General features: G+C 39.8%; 1 protein-coding gene across 6 annotated transcripts in view; it reads left to right on the top strand.

Moving 5' to 3' along the window:
• The window catches only part of LOC139726971 (diacylglycerol kinase beta-like), a 275,552-nt gene that overhangs the window by 148,100 nt on the left and 104,328 nt on the right, over positions 1-23,124 (top strand). For 2 of the 6 annotated variants that reach the window (XM_071638056.1, XM_071637991.1), the window contains exon 1: positions 21,976-22,828. The exons of the other annotated variants lie outside the window; for them this stretch is intronic. In XM_071638056.1, the coding sequence (XP_071494157.1) occupies positions 22,567-22,828 (262 nt within the window). In that variant the 5' untranslated portion in view covers positions 21,976-22,566. Of the gene's footprint in view, positions 1-21,975; positions 22,829-23,124 lie in introns of those variants that run through there. 6 annotated transcript variants of the gene reach the window in all.

Genomic DNA, 23,124 nt, shown 5'->3' with positions numbered 1-23,124 from the left:
CAGTGATACCCACCACTACACACTGTCATTTTTAAATGTTGAAACAAGGTTGTTCACATGGCTGCCATTTCCCCACATTCATGTTACATTGATCAAGCAAGCATGAATAAGGAATAGTCGCCATTACATTTATAAGTTAATTGCATACCCCAGGTATACCCTCTTAAAAGAATTGTGAGGGTAGTTTCATACAATATATCTTTAACCACATCATTACTCCAGTTTCCCTTGACATCTATTGCTCTCTCCAGCAATGTCTCTGCACAATATGCTCTATACACTTGTACCTCCATGTCCCCATCTTGTTGTTAGTTATCTAGTACATTTCTATCCTATCTATGTACCTGACTACATATTGATCTGCCTGTCTACCATTCTGTCTGACTGTCTGTGATCCCATCCATCTATGACCATCTAAATGGCTGTCATATTTCTTTGTCTGCTAAATATGTCCGATTCTGACCCCCCAAATGGCAGACAATCGAGTGCAAAGTAGTCACATGGGGGCGTTTTTCTCTACTATCGACCGGAGCCGGCCCACTCGTTTGCGATGCGGAGAGTATGAAGACCTAAATCGGATGCGACACGGTGATTGAGGAGCGATATCTGATGGGGCATTCACCCGTCTCATGGCAAGGGACGGCGACTCCATCAATCAAACTAACACATTGGATATCAAATTGGCCACTCTGTGCTGGCCTAGTCTTGTTGCTTCCAGACCCAAAGCATTGCTCTCCCCTCCAGAATATATTGATCCTGACATGCTAGAGCATCATCAGAGATGGATGCAGTTATCTCATTTCAACATCTGTCATCCACAATGATTTGGTCTCATCAAAACGTTAGCAATTTGAGTCCTTACAGGTACTTCCTCTGATGGATGTTGTAGGGTGATGGACTATTGTATGATGACTGGAGACTGTGATTGAGAATCTGTTAGGCTTAGATGGAGGATCGGATGCAGGAATCTCAACTCTCTCTTTCTCTGTATAAAGTCTATTTAGCTGAAAAAAGGGGGAAAATAATGAGGAAATCACATTAATTGCAAAATATCACTCCGTACATGCAAACACTGTCTTGGCTTGGGGTGATTTATTGTGTGGTAGAGTCACTACATTCAAAGTAGAGACAAAAAGTTATGATTTTTTTTTTTTTTTTTTTTTTGTTGGGGTGATAAAAAGAGATATACTGAAGGTAAAAGAGATATACGGTAAGCTATTTCATCCTCCCTGTCTCATCAATGTGCATTAAGGGGATTACTGCTGGAAATTGTTCAGGAATTTGCAATGCCGCTATATTTGCAGGAAACGATATGGGGATGTAAAGATTTGCCTAGTATGAACTATCCTTAATTGCCTTTTAAGGAATTCATTTGGCAAAATAAAACTGTAAATAGGTGATATCTTTAAAAGGAAACATATGCATATTACTCACTGGGACAGATGTTATCTGAAGATATGTATTCAATGTGGTTTGGGTAATGATATTGTCATCTGGAAAATCATATCCCTTATGCAGATATCAACACATTGATCAGAGGTTTATAAGGCAGACGGAAGGAGGGAACCAACCATGAATTGAGGAAATATGTTATTTACTGAATAGTGCTAACAATGGGGCATACATCAGCAAATATTTCATGGAACAGGATGTGTTTACATGTTGCAGATACACAGTTCCCATGGTAACGGTTACCAGCAACCATGGATCATTTCCATTTACAGAGAACAGAGAATCGTCTCTCTTTGTTTTCCATCCCATTGTGTTTTCATGACTTTATATATTAATTGTCAGCATATGGTATCAACCAGGCATATTGTGCCATTCAAGAAGATACCTTTAAATGTATAAATTCATATCTTTTCATGTTACTCCTTTTGATTCTTCTTGTCTACCCATCTTTTTTTATTCATCTGCTCTAGTTTTTTTGTTCTTTTTCATCTTCACCTGTTCATCACCTCTTCTTTTTCTTGCGCCTTTTTTTTTTCTTGCTTCTCTCTTTACTACTCTTTAATAGTCTTTCTGCTTTTATCTTTGTGGGTTTTTTTTAAACTTATTTACTGCTCTATTTCTTTTTCTTCCCCTCTCTTTTATCCTTTCAGTTTTACCTTTGCATTCTTTCTCTGTCCATTTTCATCCTCTTCTTCTTTCTCCCTCTCATGTGCTAGCTTATCCCCACCCCCTTCCACCTATTAAAGACTCCAATTCCTCTTCCTCTGTCTTTCCTTATGTGACCTGCCCAAATTGTGAATCTCATTTCTAATTGATTGCATGTATGCTGACATCTCACACAGCTAATATAGCTGTTCAAATTTGATGTAGTACGTGGTCACTTGTTGCTCGGGTTCAGCCTCAGTTAACAACTCTCCCTCCCTTTGTCACAAGAGGGCAGTATTGCACTTTGCCAGACGTTTTGGCATTCCTCATAATCTGAATTGCCTGGTTGGGCCTGTGAGAGAAATGTTTTCACGCAGCATGCATCCTATTACTTTCACGCAATACCAATTTAACATAATTGTAGATGCTATTCATTTTGGGTTTTTTTTTCTTTTTTTTTTCAACCTGTCTATTTTTGGAGAAAACTAGTGATATGACAAATAGTCTTATTTCAGTATTTTGATGTGACACGTTAAAAATTTCTTGTGAGAGACTTTTATACACATTATTTCTCTCATCACACATATCTTTCTTTTGTAATGTTTTGTATCTTAAAAACATTGCATTCATGAGTATGACTAGTGGTATCATTCTTGTAGATATGACTAATGTTATTTCCAATAATTCAAATTGAATAAAATGATGCCATCTTCAACTCATTGCTTGAATATGTCAATTGTGTAGACAATGGCATTGTCCATCAGCTAATGTTTACCAATAGAATTTCTTTGTCCCTTTGAAATCATAATCTGTGTTCAAGTGCATCAAAAATACTACATCCCCTGACAAAAAAAAAGCCAACAAACAAATGTTACAGAAAAGCATAAATTATGAAAAGTGTTTATCAGGGTGATGTACAGAAATTATATAATAACTTGATATACACAATTATGTACACACACATATAAAATGTATACATAACCTGATGGTCTATCTACCTCCTGCTGGGGGGGGGGGGGGGGGAGAAAGATGTATCCTACAACACAAACCGTAAAGAGAAACCTAGAACACATTGTATGCCTTATAACTATAGAGGGTGTCCTAGCACATTCAGTGAGATCTAGAGTTTTCACTGCTTTGGCATGGATGTATAAGATATGTACCTATTTCTTTCAAATGTTTTGCCACATAGCTGAAAATATCATTGTTTATAGAGAATATGTTGGTTTTTTGTCTTCTTTCATCAGCTGTTGGCACATATATTGTTTCAGCTTGAGTGGCATATCATACTGTATAGTGGGATTACAGCTGAGAGCTTTAGAGAAACTTAGGTAACAGTAATACACTTGGAAAGAAGTTCAAGCTTGATGCAAATAGCTTGTGTAGTGACTACAAGTTCCAAGCATTCTTGTTCCTAGTTATGCATTTAAAGTAAACTGCTGATTAAATACAGAACATATTGTAACCTGAAAATTGTTTACATCATTTCAGGTACATGTTTTTGACAAATGGTAATAAAAGAAAAAAAAAAGGTTATCATGTGACATATATACTCGTAAAAACTATTCAAAAGGAAGAATGAAGTGATGCATTCTTCTCCTTCAGTTTCCTGCTCCCTGTAAATCTTTAAAATGTACATACATACATCTTCTGTTCATATGGATGCTCCTTTTTAAATCAACTTGAATATGATATGTCTGTTTTTAATCTAATGTGTCAAAACGTGGGAAATGCAAGTCAGACACATGCAGCTATATACTGTAAAACATGATATATTCGCGGCACGAAATTTTCGCGAATTGGAGCCAACAGCCTTTTTCGTGGCATGAAATTTTTGCGAAATGCCACTTGCATTCAATGCATATAGCGTAGAGAAGAAATTTCGCGTGCATTTTAATTTCGCGAATCTTGGCGCTCGTGAAATTAAAATGCACGCGAACATTTCTCGTTTTACAGTAAGTCTACATGGTATGTCTTTTTGAACAAAATGTGTGAAGAAAAAATTTAGAAAAATTTTTTTGTATTCATGGAACCATCAGCACTTAGAAGATTTCTATTCCATGAATACATGAAAGTTAATAATAGATGTATAAATTTTTGTTAAAAACATGATGAATCTGTCATGACAGTCTGTTAACCTCTTTGTTCCAGGTAAGGAAATGCTCATAGATTTTGTACAGGAGCCACCAGGTTGATGTGGGCAGTGGGTCAGTTGTCATGGTAACTGAGTCAATCAGCAGATGACACTCACAACATGCCCTCCTCACGAGGGTACTATGCTTTCTGCACTGCCCTTCAAATGATTCTGGAAAATAAAATATTGTACAAACTTATTATTTTACAGATTATCAAAATATAGGCAAACTGTAATGCAAACTGGATAATACCACTGTTTAATATCATCAAAACAGTTGGATTAGTAGTTCAGAGAGTGATTGGAAGAAGTGTTTTGACAGCGACCAGAAAACTTAAAAGGTGCATTTATGGTCTCCTGCTAAACTTAGCAGCAAAAAGACCTGGAATGTAAAAACCTAAGACTTTTAACCCGTTTAGGACGGACTGATTTTATTACAACATGCATTTCCCATAGACACCTGCCCGAGTATACTCGGGACTCGGCCTCAATGGGTTAATACGGACTTTTTAGGATGAACAGAATGAGAAACAGAACCTCAGTATGAGAGAATACAGTTTTTCTATAAAGTCTGTTCCTGATATTGATATGGTTTTTCTAAGCTCTTGATTAGCTGTAATTCTCCCATGGATGAATCCATCTGGCTGGATGTAGTTTTCCTGGCACATACATCACTGATCAGATGCATTTCATACTACACCACATGATTCTATTTCAGGATAAATCATATCTGCGTGGAACAGTGACAAATAGCAGAATACAAGTTGTGTCATTTGAATCCCAGTGGGGTTAACAAAGATTCCACAAGGCTGTGGTAGATAAGGGAAGGGAGTATATGCCATCACCATTACTTTTGGTGTGAGTAATTGGAAGCACTCGTTGATACTACCATTATCTTGGGAGAGAAATCAGTACATCAGCAAGCAATGTGCCATGACCCAATCTTGGTGATGCGCATACATTATCTTGGCAACAGGAATATGTAAAACAAAAACAATAACATTGCAGGAGAGATGGTAATGCCTGTTGGAGCTAAAACGTCCAGCGGTAAATTGTTTGGTAATCAGGGAGTCCCGCAAACTACTTTCTGAAAAGGTGATATGTCTGCAGCCCATGCACACACACACAGCATCTCGTGTGATATGCAAAGTACATTAGCGGGAGTCTGTCGTTTGTCATAAATCGGACAGCTGTTGTGAGGATAAAAGGATTAGGAGTTTCTTCTCCTTCACCTGGTTCTCCCTGCGATATGAAAATTAGAGGTGTACTCCAGGGAGGGAATTATGCAGACAAAAATTCCTCTCTCAGGCCACATTACTTACCACTCCTTTGTGGAAGATTAAATATGAATAGCTATGAAGTTTATGGGGGGGGGGGGGGATTCTTTACCGAGCGATTTTAAGCCTTACAATAATTATCTGAAAGAAATCCTTCTGTATTGTTCAATGTAGGCAACAGTAATTGTGTCTCTCAGTTTTGTTGGCCTTCCTCTTTTGATGCTGCTGGAAAAGACAGCTAAAGCTTGTGATGTGAAAACTGGTGAGAAATATTCTGTGGCTACATCCAGAGAATTGCCCTCCATTATTTTGGATTTTGAACATATTCAACCTGGGAGGGGAGGCAATACTGATTTTGTTATGATCAATCAGGATGAAAAGGACTCATCATGTCAGTGCCATGCAAATTAAGAAGTCATCATATATGTTTGCAGTTGCATGATAATGGAAATCAGACCATTCAACAGTAGGTTCTGTATCATATTCCCTTCTTTACCCACACCCCTAAAAGACATGTCAATGTTTGGACAGATGAAACAGAAGATTTGTTCTTCTGCCTATACCATTTTTTTCTCATACACATTGTAGGTCGAGAATTTTTTGCTTTATTGAAGAAATGACAAGAGGAGTCCCAGTGAACTTTTCTTTTATTGTACCTTGTTGTACAGCTATTTCTGTATTCCTAGTTTTACTGATGGTACATAGTTCCCTTAATATGGTCATAAACATATATAATGTTCTGTTCAAAACCAAGATAAAGGAATTGAAAAGTTATAGTACAGCAATATGAGATCTGCTTAGAGGTAGCTGCCATTAGTGAAGATTTTGTGCATGTCCTGAAAAGGTGTTTTCGTGTGTCTGATCATGGCAGTGGTTTGGTGGTCAGAACAGAAAAATCAATATATTCCGTGTTCCAGTCATGTTGAAGTAATAAAATGAAGATGTATGATTTATCATGTCTGGTTTGGTCAGAGTATGTAGACATATTTTTGCCAGATTAGATTTCCCAGTAAATCTACCCCAGAAGGGACATCATGCAAACTGCCGTAACAGAGCACCAATTGAATGAAAACCAGAGTGAAATTGAACAAATAAATAAAAGGTTATGACTGCTTGGCTGCCAGTATTCTCAACCACAGAATGATCTCCCCTCTGTACAGTTCAGCATCATTGTTTCCTTTTTTTTTTCTTTTCTTTTTTTGAAGACCTTATGACAATATGATGCTCGATGATGCCATTGCTTAGCTCTGTATTTTTGGGATGAGTAAAATGCATTCAACATGTCATTCTAAAATCATCGTTTGAGGAAAGAGTGAAATCACTGACTTCTGAAGAACAGATATATATCAGAAACATTAATCACAGTAATCACATTAATGTACAGATTTCAAATCATCAAATTTGTGCTTGATATCTGCATATATGCTGTCAGTTGGACACACTATGAGGAGAATTCACTATATGTCATGTTGTGAACAGTGTTTCTCTTGTCTTTGGAGCTAACTTCCCTTCTTTTAAGGAGAGTAAATTTCTGCCATCAAGTACTTGAATGTTAGCTCATATGTCAGATTAATGACAGTGTTGAGTCTACCCTTATATACTCCATTTTCATTGCTGTAAGGAAGAGAAGTTGTGGCTCAGTGGTTAAGACCACAGGGAATCAATCATTAGGTCCCTGGTTCAAATCCCCCCAAAACATTTCTTGTGCCTGTAATTGCCCTTCATTGCTGAGTCCTTTTTGTGGGCACTGAAAGCCAACAGCCCCATGGTTGGCTGTTTCCAAACATTCATCACTTCAGTAGCTGCCAAATAGCACAAATCTTGAATTTCAATAATGAAGATGACTGCCCTGATAAAGCAGTGGTGAATAACTATAACAAAAAAGACATTTTAAGTTCTTGCCAATAGTTTTGTCATTGCAGCATAGACCAAAGTTGAAGAAAAGAGAATGCTCAGTCTCGCAGAAGTTTTCATTCAGTTGCAGACGATTCAGGTAATCTCTGCGCGGCGGTGCTCTTGACATTTTCCAGTGATGGTTTTTATCACGGGTGTCGCCGACACTCTGTAGCCCTTCCCGCTCCAGAGCACCTCTGACCATTCCTGCTTCACTCCAATCAACAAATAAACCATCCATCTAGATCCATTTGCTGTTTACCGACCGAAAGGTTAATTCACTCATTAATTTCCCTTGCAACATGTTGAAAAATTTCTCAGCGCTCGGGGCGTAACTGAGGTGACGAGAAAATCTGCAGCAAAAACTGCCAGGTTAATAATTGATCACCATGGCGTTTTCAATAATACTCCAACCTCTTCCTCAATGTGATCACCATCATCTTCTGAATTTTTTCCCCTCATTTCCATTCCTCATTTTCCTTCATTCATTTTCTATTCTATGTAAAGTAAACAGCCCTTACACGCCTGTTCCACTCCGGTGTTACTTTCTGACTATTGATAAAAGCATCAATTCCACCATTACTCTCCCCTCACCTCCCCCACCCTTCCCGTCTTGGACTGAACTCTGGCATTTTGTCAAGGCGCCCTAAATAACTGTTGATAAACCACGATCTGCTGTTTATTGAAAGACCGCGTCTGGCTGGCGATCTATCTCAATCGCATAAATAAGCACAAATTTTGAAATCGACGTCCTGAAGTCGGTGCTAGCTTACCCCCGCCTTGTATGTATGGAGGGGGTAGAGGAAGAAGATAAGGTGAGCATTTGTCCATAGGGGGGGGGGGGGAAGGGGTGTCGTGCCTGTGTGCTCATAGTTGGCTTCCCTCTGCCATGATCACAAGAGGTTTGGAGTCGTATAGAGACTAAAGATATGGAAAATAGATGAGAATAGATGAGCTGAGGGGGTTGGATGTTTTTTTCGCAGATCGTTCTTTAACCTGTTGAGGATGGTTTGATTTTGCTACAACACGCATTTCCCATCGACACCTGCCCGAGTATACTCAGGACTCATCCTCAACAGGTTAAATGGCTTCTTTGTATAGTTGTTCCTGGAAAAAATACATCTATGATATAGACCTTCTCTGAAATAGGAGGGAATCTTTGCTGGAAACAAATACAGAATGAAAACATCCTACAGAACAGGAAGTTTTGGACCACAATTCGTAGAAGGGGAAATTTCCTATATTGCACATGCAGGCTTTTGTGAGAAATGAATGAGTGAATGAATATTAGATGTGTCTGGAGAAGGAGGATTGGGATAGGGAGGGGGAGGGCTGATGGCAGAAAAAAGGAGAGAGAATGGGGGGTATCACAGAGACAATCCGTTAACAAGTATGCATCATCATTGTGCTACATATAATAGCCTGCCTGTGGGCATTCATGTCTTGGCTTCTTTGCCAGTGCTTTCATGTGCTAAGTAAACAAGAAAAATATATATCTTATTGCTTGTTTCTGATAAACATTTCTAAGCCATCAAGAAAAAGGTATGTGGGGAATGATTTCCAGGCTCTTTGAAGCATCAAACTATTCATTTATGGAGCTATTGCAATTTCAAGTGAATAATGTGAATGCATGAGTCAAGTCTCCATTAAGGTTCAGCCAACCATGATGTCTCTCTAAAGAGACTCTGTCTCATATTCTTGGAAAAAAACAACAACAACAAAAACTCTCATAAGTAGTCTGCTTTTGATAAAAAAAATTGTGATACAAAGTGATAGATTGGAAGTGAGCAAACATAATTGCAGATTTGTTGAGACTGGTATACTCTTATAAACATTACTGCAGATTTGTTGAGACTGGTATTCTCTCATAAACATCCTTGTAGATTTGTTTAGACTGGTATACTCATATATACTGCGCAGACAGGAAATGTGCCTGCGAAATGATATATATCAGCTAACATCTGTTTCTTGTATGTTCACTGTATCTCTCTATCTATTTGTATTTTCAAACTCTTGTTTCTTTCTCGTACTAGTTGAATGAGCAGAAATGTGAGTATTTAGTCTTAACCCGTTGAGGACGAGTCCCGAGTATACTCGGGCAGGTGTCTATGGGAAATGCGTGTTACAGCAAAATCAGTCCGTCCTCAATGGGTTAATAAATCAAGGTGGTTTTTGTCGAGTCCACCGGAGGTGAGGGGAGACTAAGGGATCGCCTGCGGCGTCTGTCCATCCGTCGTCTGTCCGTAACGCTATAAAAACTTGAATAACTCTGTACTCTGGGCTTCAATTTGAATCAAACTTGGAGGGAAGAGTGGTCATACAAAGTTTTACCTTTTATAAAGTATGAAGGTCACCTCAAGGTTAAAGGTCACAGGTAGGGGTCAATGAACTTTTAGGGCCCAATGTTAAGTTTTTAGGGTGCGTTTCGATTATGGGCCATAACTTTTGATCCGTAAGTGTATTTGTGACCAAACTTAGATGGTAGATGTACCTTGGCGAGTTTATGGTCACCACAAGGTCAAAGGTCACAGGCAGGGGTCAATGAACTTATAGGGCCCAATGTTAAGTTTTTAGGGCGCGTTTCGATTATGGGTTATAACTTTTGATCCATAAGTCCGTTTGTGACTAAACTTGGTTGGTAGATGTCCCTTGGGGAGTTGATGGTCACTACAAGGTCAAAGGTCACAGGCAGGGGTCAATGAACTTTTAGGGCCCAATGTTAAGTTTTTAGGCGCGTTTTGATTATGGACCATAACTTTTAATCCGTAAGTCTATTTGTGACCAAACTTGGGTGGTAGATGTACCTTGGGGAGTTAATGGTCACCACAAGGTCAAAAGTCACAGACCGGGGTCAATGAACTGTTAGGCCCCAACGATAAGTTTTTAGGGCACGTTTCAATTATTGGTCATAACTTTTGATCCATAAGTCCGTTTGTGACTAAACTTGGGTGGTAGATGTCCCTCAGGGACTTGATGGTCACCACAAGGTCAAAGGTCACAGGCAAGGGTCAATGAACTTTAGGGCCCAATGTTAAGTTTTTAGGGTGTGTTTCGATTATGGACCATAACTTTTGATCCATAGGTCCATTTGTGAACAAAATTTTTTAAAAAAAGGTGTTGTACATTTGTGGGCGAGACACATTACGGCACTTGCCTTGTGTTAAGTGGACTGTCTTCTTTGATGAAGTGCTGGAATGCATTTTATGGATACATGTGTATTGAATATGAAGCTCTTTACCACGGTTACAGCTCGTTATTCCGAAGGTTCGTTATTCTGGAGATTCGTTAATCTTCGGACTAAAGAGCCTTCGGAATAACGAACCTTCGGTATAACGCCACAAATGTTCGGATTAACGAACCCTTTTTCATTTTCAGATTAACGAACCTCTAGGTATAGGGAACTTGTGTGTTTCGGATTAACGAACCTACGGAATAACGAACCTTTGGAATAGCGAACCTTCGGAATAACGAACAGCACCCCCTTTACCACATACTCTCAGACAAGACTGTGCATAATATACTAGTGAAATCTATCTCTCTATCTCTCTCTCTCTCTCTCCCCTCTCTCTCTCTTCATCTCCTTATCAGAGTGAGTGCATGAGTAGAAGGGGACAGTGAGAGAGGGATAGTGAGAGTAAGAGAGAGAGAGGGAGATATCAACAAGACAACTACCAGCCTTCCTTCTGGGCTCAGAATTGTAGAAATCTGCCAATCTCAGGCAAAAATTGTACACCCCTAGCATTGTTAACTTTTGGTATTTCCATTCTGTTAGAGTATAGTCTGTTGAGCTACACAGTAGTGTAACTCATGGTTCTTCACAATTTCAAAAAAAAAATGACTTGTTATTCTAGAGAGCATACAGTTCTATGAGGAATTTTGATGAAAATTGGTTTTGAAATAACTGAAATATCCAAAAATAAAAAAGGTCCTAATGAATAAAAGGTGAGACCCACCTTTCAATAGAACCACTTTGTTTTACCTTGTGTTTGGATATCTCAGCCAATGCCAAAACTGATTTTCATCAAATAAACTTTGAATTCCTCTTAGAATTATGCTTTTTCATATTTCATAAGTGCTTTCTAATTATTGTTAAAAAAAGTTCATACATGAATTCCCCATCTCAACCAAAACTATCTGAATAGTATCAGTAAATGTGATGGTACAGTATGTATTACTGTATACATTTTACTCTATTTATTTTGAAGTGGAAACATTGCATAGAGTGCCTTTGATATATGGAGATACTGTCACATTGTCTCCCTTCATGTTCATGCTGCTGTCATAAAAATTGAATATGTGGTTTACACCAGTTTATGATGTATAGTGTTTACATCTTGCTCGTTGGAATGGATTGGTTTGTAGAAAATGTTATGAAGAACTTCATTTGTAATGTGTGGTATTGGTTACAATTCTAATCCTTTGTTTTTGGTTTCTTCTTTCTTCTTACAATGCATCCTCGCCTTCTTGCTGATCTGACTGCTATACTACCGCTTTTGGTACATTGGTTGGTTCATTTCAGGTAAGTTGTATTTTTCAGACCCTCCTAATGTTTGCTTTATTACAAAAACATCATTTGGAAATTGATGAGGTTATATTTTGAAGGAATCTATTTACAAGTTACATTTGAGTGGGTGATTGTGTGGTATTTCACATGCCCATGTGTTAGGAGTGAGTTCCTAATTCAATAGACCCTGTCAACTTCATGAAAAAAAAAGCACCCTCACAGAAAGACAAATTCACTTTGTCATTTGAGAGAAGATGAAGTGTGGTGTATGTATGTGTATGTATGTTTGAATCTCACTCATTTATATATAATCATCCAAATATCAGTCACACAACATTTGATATGATCATTTTCTTGTCAAATTTGTACATGCTATCAACATTCCATAGATGAAAATGAAAAAAGGGGAAAAAATACTTTAAGCCTTAAATGTCACGAAGCTGTTTTCCAGAGCTTGGGCTTTGATTTTATTCATTTTTAAATTGCAGTCTGGACTCCACACCATGTTCAAGCTAGATTAGATAGAATAAAAGAAACAGCCTGGCAGAGGTTTCATCAAACTCAGATATAAATCATATGGAATTGCAACATAAAAGAAAACATCAGCAACAATTACATGCAAACTAGAAAAGCACTCTGAGAGAGCAGACTTCTGCCAAGTACCCCATACACACATGCTGAAAATTGCCCAATTTCTCTATATAAAACATCCGCATTCACACCATACAAAATAGAGGGATAACGATCGTGATCCAAATCTCAAGATATGTTATATAGTGGTGAATCCCACTAGTAAAGAAACCTTGTGTTCATCTAGTATCACATCAGCTTCCTGCATGCTATGCAGCGCCTCGAGCAGAGCACGAGCTTTAGTACACATTTTTATATACAAACCTCAAATACGTGCAGCTAGAACTCCCAAGTTCATTGACAGCATTTGCCAGAATATAAAAAAAAAATCCTTCTATATTTCATACAAATTCCCAGATCAATACCAAAATTTAATCATGTGTTCCTTTTGTCATTATCAACTTTTCCTGCAAGTTTCATTCAAATTTGTTTTCAGCTTTTTGAGTTATTTTGCACACAGACAAACCAACGGCAACTAAAACATAACCTCCTTATTGGCAGAGGTAATTAGATGACGTGATTAACCAAGTATACTCAAGACAAATCTTTGACACGCTGAACACTCAGTTATACAATCTTGCCCAAGCCCACACATTCAAAGTGCAGCTGTAACACTAAACTCACAGTAAATTTACAACAAACAATGTGTGTATACAAGCAGTATTACCAATCATGTGTCATTTGCATATGAAAAAGGTAGCATATACACAGATGTTATTCCAGTGCCTTACGTCAGGAATGATTGATGGTTTTCCAGCTGCCTTTCCCAGGCATTGTGCTGAATACAGACTGTACAGATTTCGTTCTAGTGCCACCAGGCTGCTTTATGTTCTCAAATGTTTTCTGATCATGATTTGCCATTCATCGGTGCTGAATTATAAAAGTGTAAACTGAGAGCGGCTTTCACACAGGGCTTGCCGAGTCCCCAGATATGCTCTATGATAGCCATAAGGATCATGGAGTTCTGGATGGAAAGAGAGTGAGAAAGGATGAGAATGACAGTCTTAGCCTGAGATGAAAGGATGAAAAAGACATAGCTGGGCGTTGGGGATGTATCATCAGTCTGGGTAGATAAGATACTGGATAGCAAGAGGACTCACATTGTTCCCCATCCGCCCCCCTGAAAAAAGAAGCTGCTTTGAGGGCTTTCATACTTTACAAAGAACCTCTTTTGGAAACATATTCCTAAACACATTTTCATGCAATTTGAGTGTGAATGCAAACTTGTATGACATTGCTTTCCGACATGTTTCTTGAAGCACAGTTGGGCAATCGTGGTTCCAAAGGTGTTATCCAATTGAGTCTGCTCTGTTCTTGGAGCCTGTTTCATAATCTGGATGAGAGTCCTATGTTAAATTGACATGCCATTGTGACACCGCTGTTCTATGAAATGTTGGCAGCTAGCAGCAACAAAACTGTTAGCATTACTTTCAGATACTTGACTCTCAGAAAGTTCGTTTGGTAAGTGTGAAAACCCTCTGAGGATGCTGCATCCCATATTCAAAGAGCTGTGAGTGAGAATGGTGGTGGGATAAGAGTTGGCCCTGTGAGGTGGCTCATGAATATTCATAAGGCATTCAGGCATCGTGTCAATAGCCTAGTCCAGGTGTATGTATCTTCTCACATTACCCTAGCTGGCTGCTTCGCCTTCTGCAGCAGAGAGAGAAAGAGATAGAGGGAGAGAGAGTTGGAAAGAAGATGGGCGAATATAATTTCCCCTTTGCGCATTGTTTTTCTTTCTGTAGGGTTCTTACGTAGGCATGCAAATTAGGCAAACTTAGGCGAGCAGCGATGCTTTTCATGTACGTACGAACATCCACTCGGGGGCATGTCTCGTTTATTACACATGCTGGGGACGATTGCACAAATTGTGAGTAATAATCGCTCCGTTGCAAGGTCTTCGCAGCCCACACAGAAGTGTAAAGCGCGAGGGCGGCCACGAAGCGCCAGGCATTTTATATTGTTTCCCACAGAGCAGCTGCGGCTTTGCCGATTCTGTCTGCCTGTGATTTCCAGCATCTTGGTTGCATAGATTACAATTTGGCTGAAATCATAAACCACCGACTGATAGTTTTCCAGCAGTCCTCTTCCCTGACCCAAACTGTTCATCCATGAAATATGAGATTTGTGTTGACAAGTAAGATTCACAGTTTCTTTTTCCCTATCTGAGAGAGGAAAAAAATCTCCTAAAGATATGACTTCAGGATTAAAAGTGTTAATTTACTTTGTAACTTCTTTGAAATGCTAATATGTATGCTCCAAAACAGATGTCAATTTTTAAGTATGCTCTTCCTCTCTATACTTCTCTCCTTCCCTCTATTCCACCCGCTTTGAATTCTCTCTCTCTCTCTCTCTCTTTTCCTTTCTGTAAATCTAAATTGCAATCTTCATTTTCTTTTTTATGTGGTCACATTTCTCCTGTAATCAAAAGAGAATATGAAATTTTTTTATCTTAATGCTCATAATAAATGTACACATATATTGAAGATTGATATGTAAGATGGATTGCTTTCTATTTTTTTCTTGTTTCATGACTTTTTCAGTACAAACGCTGGGGAAGCTGATGTGATTGATTGCTGGAACTTTCTGTTTTTAGATGAGCACATAATTGCCATAAATCTTCCTCATGTTAGCACTGTTCAGTCTTGCATTTTAGTTTTGTAGCATTCACTATTATGTTGCACAAACGGACATGAAGCATGAATAATTCTTTTTGATGGGACAAAGTTAGACTTGCTGGCAGTCATGATGCAAAGGTAAGAAAGTATGATCAAGTCCAGTCAATGCCATATCAAATACATCTCACTATTTTGCAAAAGTTACTATCTGACAGACATACAGGAAAGTAATAAATTTTCTTATGTTTTCAATTTGATCTCTTAAAGGTTGTTGATAATTGGACTCCAGAATTAGTTCAGTCCGATGAATTGGATTCCACTTTTTGTCTTGTCTTCAAACCAAACAATTCTGAGTGGACAAAACTCAAAATATTCCATGAGAAGTACTCAGTAATGTCATGGTGGTAAGAAGGTGACAACATCAGCTCATTCATTGGAATATTCAAGTCAACTGTTTGACAATTTTTCTTTGCAAAAATTAGCAAAACTTCATGATGTTACAACTTCCTTTATTTTTATCCAAGTTTGATCAAATTTGCACTGATGTGCTTAAGCTCTTTCACTTTAAACTGGTCTGGAATTCCCCTGTACCTGCCTTAGCCACAACCTGTCTATAGAGACCACCTGTTAACCCAGACCAATAATTTGTTTCCCTTCAGACCATTTGCTGATGTTAATGAAGCTGTATCTGGATATGCTCAAAGACAAATTACGCACAAAATAATGAGAAAGAACAATTAACAGTTAGAGTGTCTGCGTAAATGCTGTGTGATTACATAAACTGTATGCAACAAAAAGGTAAAATGGCGTTTCTTCATTTAGCTTTTATTCCCTTTACCTATCAATAGGCAGACAAATGTTTCTCCTGGTTTAGCATAGTTAATTTGAAAAGCTTAACTGGGACTGTAATGCTGAATTTTCATGAAGCCTGCATAAAATAGGCCCTCGATTACGAAGGTAAAAATATGCAAAAATATCAACAAATAATAAAACAAAAATTGCCATGCATGCACTGTCCCATGCCAGCATACTACACTTGCAATAATAAGTGACTACAAGCAGTAGAGCCCCAGTGCTATGATACTAATACCATTTTTTCTGAGAAATTTGATATCAATCTAAGCAGTGTTTGAACAGAACAGTTTGTTCGAGATATCACACTTTCTTCTCAAGGTTTGTGTTATTTCTTTTATTGTCCTAATACTGAGAAGACCACAAAGCGCACAATTAATAAGATACATAAAGTGTCCAATCAATTGCCTTTCATGAAAATATCTATATGTGAAAATATGAGCGTGTACAGTATGTGGAGGCACATGTGTGTTCCTGATCCAAGTCAACTCAGATTGGGACTTAACCATGTCTTAACAAAAAGCACCCCGTAAGTCATACAAAATCAGTGTTACATTTGAAATAGTAGTTGTTGCAGAGTTAAAGCAATTCCAGACCTGATGTGTAAAAGAGTATTGGAAACCAGTCATGCTTCTGGCATCTAATCAATCATGTGTAATATAGAAGAGTCAGATATGTTTTCAGAATAATATCTACAACACGTTTATCCTGCGTTGCCCGAAGAATTGTTATTCATTTGGAGAGTATGAAGTCGGGGTGAGTGTTTTTCCTGAGGTGACGCTTTGTAGTGACATTGTGATGACACAGATAGGATGGCAAAATTTTCACCAAGAAATGATCGGTAAAAGACTGTATGCGTTGTGTCTGTTGTTTATATTATGTGTGTGCCTATGTGAGGGAGGGAGAGATTGGACATAAAATGTAAGGTATAATTGTATGGGTATGGCTCATAAAATACATGTATATTTACATTATATAACGGAGTTTCAAAGAGTATGTGTGTTTAATCCTAAGTGTGATTTGTTTGCCCCAGTGGTACAGCAAGCTGCAGTGCTTTCTGTACCCATTGGCACACAGTCTTTAAAGGACAAGTTCACCTTCATATACATAGGGATTGAGAGAATGCAGTAGTATAAGTAGAACAAATCTGTGAAAGTGTAAGGAAAATCGCATAATCCGTTCAAAAGTTATGAATTTTTAAAGTATCTGCGCAGTCACTGCTGGATGGGAAGACTACTACAGTGTATGATGTCACATGCGTACAACGATATAAAGAAAATTTATTTATTTATTTATTCAGTTTTCTTTACCCAGGGTAGCCCCATCAGTGGTTTACACACTGTTATCCTTGGGGGCCCTGCAACAGAATGACAAAATATAATACTTCAACAAACACAAAATAACAAATTAAGGACATTCCTTTTTATATCATAACATCAACACAATATCAATACTCTATATAAATGAAGAAATGCAAAATTAATCCTTGCCAGGGAATTTCACAAAACTTTACTTTTTTAATAAAGTGCACATTTCTTCGACTTGTTACTGACGTATGTTAAGGGTAATATCATTCCCCATGCCTTCTGAAAGAGAGAAGTCGAGTGTTCTTTTGTTACGCAGGAAAAATGGAAATATGTTGAATTTTCTTTATTCTTTCTTTATATCTTTATACACATGTGACATCACAAGCTATAGTAGTCTTTTCATCCAGCTGTGACTAAGCAGAAACTTCAAATATATTCATAACTTTTGAACGGATTGTCCGATTTTCCTCAAACTCTCACTGATGTGTTCTACTAATAATGCTGCATTCACTAAACCCACATGTCTATGAAGGTGAACTTGTTCTTTAAACTCATTGTCAGTGAATAGGGAGTACCTAATCCCCTAATTCCTACTGTGTCGTAGCCTGCCCATTGCACTGAGGCACATGGTTACACCTGAATGGACTTAGTGCTCACTTTATAGTTACAGGTCAGGTTGGGATGGTTACTGATTACTGACGAAATAGATTGGCAAGTTGACCTTGATGCTTGGACATCACACAAAAGGTTAAGATGTGGGACGATATGAAATACATTTAGGAATATGGAGAGATACAGAGTTTGAAGGAGAGAGAATATCTCTGAGAATATAATGTTAGTATGTAGTAAGATGGTGAGAGAGGGGCAGGCAACAGAATTGAAGACAGATTTTTGTCAAAAAAGTATGATAATATAATGTATTAGTATGTTTATTTGAGTGTTTGTCATTGGGAAGTAGAGAGAGAGAGAGAGAGGATGAACAAAAAAGAATGAGTTAGGAGGGGAGTGGATATAACAAGGGAAAGGAGAGAAGAGTCTGAGAATAACGGGTGGGAGGGGAGAGAGGGGGAGAGACAGAGCTAAGGAGGAAGTTCTAGTGTAAAGAGATGTGTGGGAGAGCCGTGGCTCGATAAGGTTAAATTCATTCACTAGCTTGACATCAGAGCTTGTCAGACACCAAGCTCGCATCCCACGCCCACAGGAGAACCGAGAGGGGTAGCCAACATCTCATCTTGACCAGCAACAATCTCTTGCTTGCATGATGAAGTGGAGCTGTTCATTGTTTTGATGTCCCCAGCTGCCCCATTCATTCGCACATTTTTCCTCTCTCCCCTCTTCCCTTCGTTTTCTTGTTCTCCCCCCCCCCTTCATCTCTCTCTTTCTGTTTGATGATAATGCTGCACTGAATTGTAAGGACTATCATTGTGTCTTCAATAATCAGATTCTGGCTACTCCCACCTCGTTTGAGTTCTAACAGTTGAATGCAGAGGTACTTGGGGTGCCTGCTGATGCGAGACTCGGTCTAAATCCGCTGATCTTAAAATCAGTTCCTGTTGTCAGCCATACTCTATGGATTCACGAGTGCTCTGTGTTTGGGTTTACTTCAAACAATAACACTTAGCCCATGTGGTGGGGACATGGATGACTGACTGCGATTGAGAAGCAATTTGGATTCTAAAGCATTCTGCCCTGTAAAGGGCAAGGAATTTAACGAACAACAACCCCCCCCCCCCCCCACAACTCTAAGGAGTGTTGACAAAAAAGGTATGTGAGGAGGCATAGAGTATTAATACCTCTACTGGATGTACGCCTACTCTTCAAAAGTTGAGCCACCCAGGCAACCTATCCCTCTGACTCGTCATTCAAGCTGAGCTTTGCTCTGTATGGTCTTCTTTGCTTCCCCCCCCCCCCCCCCCCAGTGCATTTTGTTTTGGTCTGTTTTGGTGTTTATGCTCAGGGAGTGGTAAGGAGCTCAAGGAAACACTCTACGCTCGGGGAAAGAGTCGCATGAATCGGACCGGGGGCAGCAGACACAGGACGCACGTTGTCGCTGATATCCATGCCAACGTCAGCAGCAGGAAGACCCGTGGCTTGCGACGATAGTGCAAATCATTTCCTGCCTACTGCCGCTTAGTTTGTTAATAGGTTTCCACCCAGTCACTGAGCTCAGAGAGGTTTTGTGCAAGAGGAAGGAATAAACAATCCCCACCTACAGAACACATCATAATCCGCTGCTGGAAGAAAACATAAACCACAGTCCTCAATATTGTACGGATTCATGACTGACTTTTTTTTTCTAGTGCTTTCCTTTTCATTTATGCCGTGAGTGATACAGACTTGTGAACTTGCCAGACCCCCTCCACAGGATCTACCTGTTGTTGTTGCAGACAGTCTAGTTTGCATGTGGTTTATACTGTAGGAAGCCCAGCTGAAGATCGACTGCATAGCAATCTACCCTCATCTCTGTGTGCTTCCAGCCTGGGGCATGGTGAAAAATTATACCCTCTGAAAAAGCATGTGGGCTGTAAAATATGAGCGTGTACACACTGACTAAGAAGATTATCTGTGCGATGTATCTCCGTGAGATCGGCTTTGAATGAACAGCTTGTGGGCCATCAGGAGGGGTGGTGCAGACTTATATTTGACTCTCTCTCTCTCTCTCCCCCCCAGAAAAGCGATGTGGAACTGAAGGAGGGTAGGAGAAAGGAACTAGTGAGCAAAAAGAGTGAGACTTTTGGACTGCTCGGCAGTTTGTGTATTTTTGCCTGAGAGCAACTTGCGGATGCAGTTTTTGCTTTGGCGATACATGATAGTGTCACACAAACACTGTCTGTTTAGATACACGTCTTGCAGCAGTGTACACCACCCCCCCCCCCCCCCCCCCCTACACACACACACACACACACATATATACTCTCTCTCACTTGAGAGAAAGGTCGCTACTTGTGTGTCCGGTAGATTTCTTACCCTCTCCAATGTCTGTCTCCTTTTTCCAATCTTACAGCTAGCTTTTTCTCTCAGATTATTCTCGCTGCTACGTGCTCCTGACAACATTATCTGGGAATAGGAGGCTGCGTGCAAACAGCAAGGAGTAAGAAGGCAGTCTTGGCCAAACTTTGTGCACACCCCTTCAGAGTTTGCAGCATTGCAATCTGCACAGGAACTTTTTCAAAGAGCCAGCAACAACAACAACAGCAGCATTTCCTGATACGCATAATTTGCACGTAACTTGTGCCATTAGGAGTGGAAGACAGCCAGCGCCTATTAGCATGCGAAAGGAGTTTGCGTGCCGGCAAGTGAGAGATATGCGAAGAGGCGTCTGTGGAGCATTCAGGATTGATGCCAAGCCATGTGCAGCATGAGATAATAGTGGGAACATAAATCAGGTCGGCACAGAAAGATGGTTGGACTCTGTAGAGTGAATTAATTTGACATCCTTTCTCGTTTATCAGCTAGCATTGAGTAATGACAAATCGCACAGTGTTTGCTCACTAAAGACTTTTGTATGCTGCCCGTCTACTGTCCCATCAGTTCAACCTGCTCCCACATATGGAGAGAATAATGCAGTTGTGAACTTTGTCTCTCGTCAGTCAGAGAGTGAAAAAAAAAGCAGTCTGCAAGTCAATCTGCTTTTTGGAGAATACCACTGCGTCATCAGAGAAAGGGTAGGGGATTTCGCCAAAGGAATGTAACCTCATCATGCTGTGGTTAATTGGCAAGTTTTGATTGTTGAGGTGTCGCGATTTGGTGACACTGCTGGCAGGAAGGAGCTGGTTGCTAGATTAACCACACCGATGGGGGGAAGTGTAGCTGTCGTCAAGGAGATCGTGGTAACTGACATCTAACCCATTCCAACCCTTCTGATACACTACTGGGGCTTGTACACCAGGGATTATGCAGCTACTGTAGAGGTGTAGGTTGACAGCCAGTAACATTGTGTACGTCATGTGCTCAGAGGAACTATGATTCAACATTCTCTTGCTCAGCGGAAGAAACAAGATTAGGCGAGGAGACAACAAAACTCTAGATTCCAAACCCTTATCCCAGAACTAGTTTGCCGATATGATTTGCTGCATAATGACCTGATTCGATGGGATGGGGATGTAGTACCTAAGGTTTGTTCTATTAAGTTGGCAAAAGAAAGACTTTAAATGTATATGGAGCCGCACTTGCCCAAGCATAAGTGATGCTGCGTACCAAACAGGTAATTGTTGTATAGCTTGTCTTTGTGCTTGTGTAGTAAGCAGGTATTAAAACTTGCAGTCAGTGAGCTATGGAGATTTTTGCCCAAAATATCCAGTCTGCATTTATCAAAGAAAAAAGAAATTAAGCTTTGTCTCAGAAGCTCAGAGCTAGCGAGGAGTCACTGCATTTCTCTATCCCCTCGTCAGGGAAGACAAAGATATTTCAGAGTTTGGGAGAAGAGAGAGGAATAGAGCATCTGAATTGGAGGAAGGAGACTGGTTGCTATATATATCTGCCCGACGGCGTTTTGTTCTATGTTCCTGATGAGCTGCTGACCAAATGCATCCTGTGACATTTAACTTTTTTACCCTGTTTTGAGCCTACATTCAAATAAAAGCTCATCAGTGGTTTGTAGGTATAATCTCTTCCTCTATCTCTACCCCTGTCTCTACCCCCCCCCCCCTCTTCCCCAACTCATACTCCTGAAATCACCCCAGGTTTTGGAAAGCGAAGGTTGTGATAAGTGGACTCTTTTGCCTACCGTGTTTGGCTGTGAGTGTGTGGATCCTTCTTCGTCTGCTGTTTATTGGCAGAGTCTCCTCTAAGGATTGACTACCACAGTTGTCTTCATTTTCGCCAGTCAGCCAGAAGAGTTTATTCGGGGCCCATGAATTACAATCACTGGCTCTGCACACATCGACGCTCAGGCCACAGAAACTCTCCCCTTCGACCGATTGAGAATGATGCGATCAGGTAGTAGTCGTCTGTCACCTCCCCCTTTTTCAGAGAGAACTATTTTTGTTTTTGTCTTTATTTTGTCTTCCACTTCGAGCTGAAGCTCATCATAAATTTCGCTTCTTCCATTGATCCTGCCACTAGCTTTTGAAATCCACGGAATTTGTGTGACATCTCTGTACTTGGAGAGCTGCTTTTTAGTCTTCCCACAAACAACAACAGAACTGCACCCGTGGAAAAAGCAGAGATCTGTGAAGCAGTGCTGTGTACAAGCCTGCAATTTGATCAATCCGCCCCGTGAGCGAATACAACGTTAAAGAGTCCCGAGGACAGGATGCCTACTTACCGGCGCTCGTGGCCTTTCTCCAAGCGCTACAATGCCCTTGAGAAGCGGGACCAGGGGGGCAAGAAGTGCGCCAAGTCGATGCGTGAGCGCCCAAGCTGGCGCTATCGCCTCTTCCACAACACCAAGGGTGGGGATGCACCCAATGAGGAGGATGATAAGATCTCGCGTCCACTCTTTGTGCCTTGCACTTCGGCTCTGGTGATGGCACTACAGGGCCAAGCTCAAGATGTTGTAAACCTGGTCATGGTCGGTCAGTATCAGACTGTTGATTTAATATGTTCATGTTAACTATCATCATTGAAGAACTATTTTCATCTGATGTGTGCATTGAAAAAGTGAAAAGTAAATGCACCCCATTCATCCTAATTTGCTGCTCATAAAGATAAAAGTTGATGATCATTGCTAAAACCGCATCTTACTCACAGTGAATAGATTTCACACACGTCCACATTTCACACGCAACCACAGAGATGCCCACACACACCCATATCGATATTTTCGAGAATGTTATCAAAATGAGCACTTTGATGCAAATTTTTCACATTG

Source organism: Diadema antillarum, unplaced genomic scaffold, assembly GCF_040938485.1.
Source record: "Diadema antillarum isolate AM-2024a unplaced genomic scaffold, OU_Dant_1.0 scf00000001, whole genome shotgun sequence".
Taxonomy (NCBI): domain Eukaryota; kingdom Metazoa; phylum Echinodermata; class Echinoidea; order Diadematoida; family Diadematidae; genus Diadema; species Diadema antillarum.
Note: the sequence above shows the minus strand (reverse complement) of the source record. Positions and strands in the feature narration are given on the sequence as shown.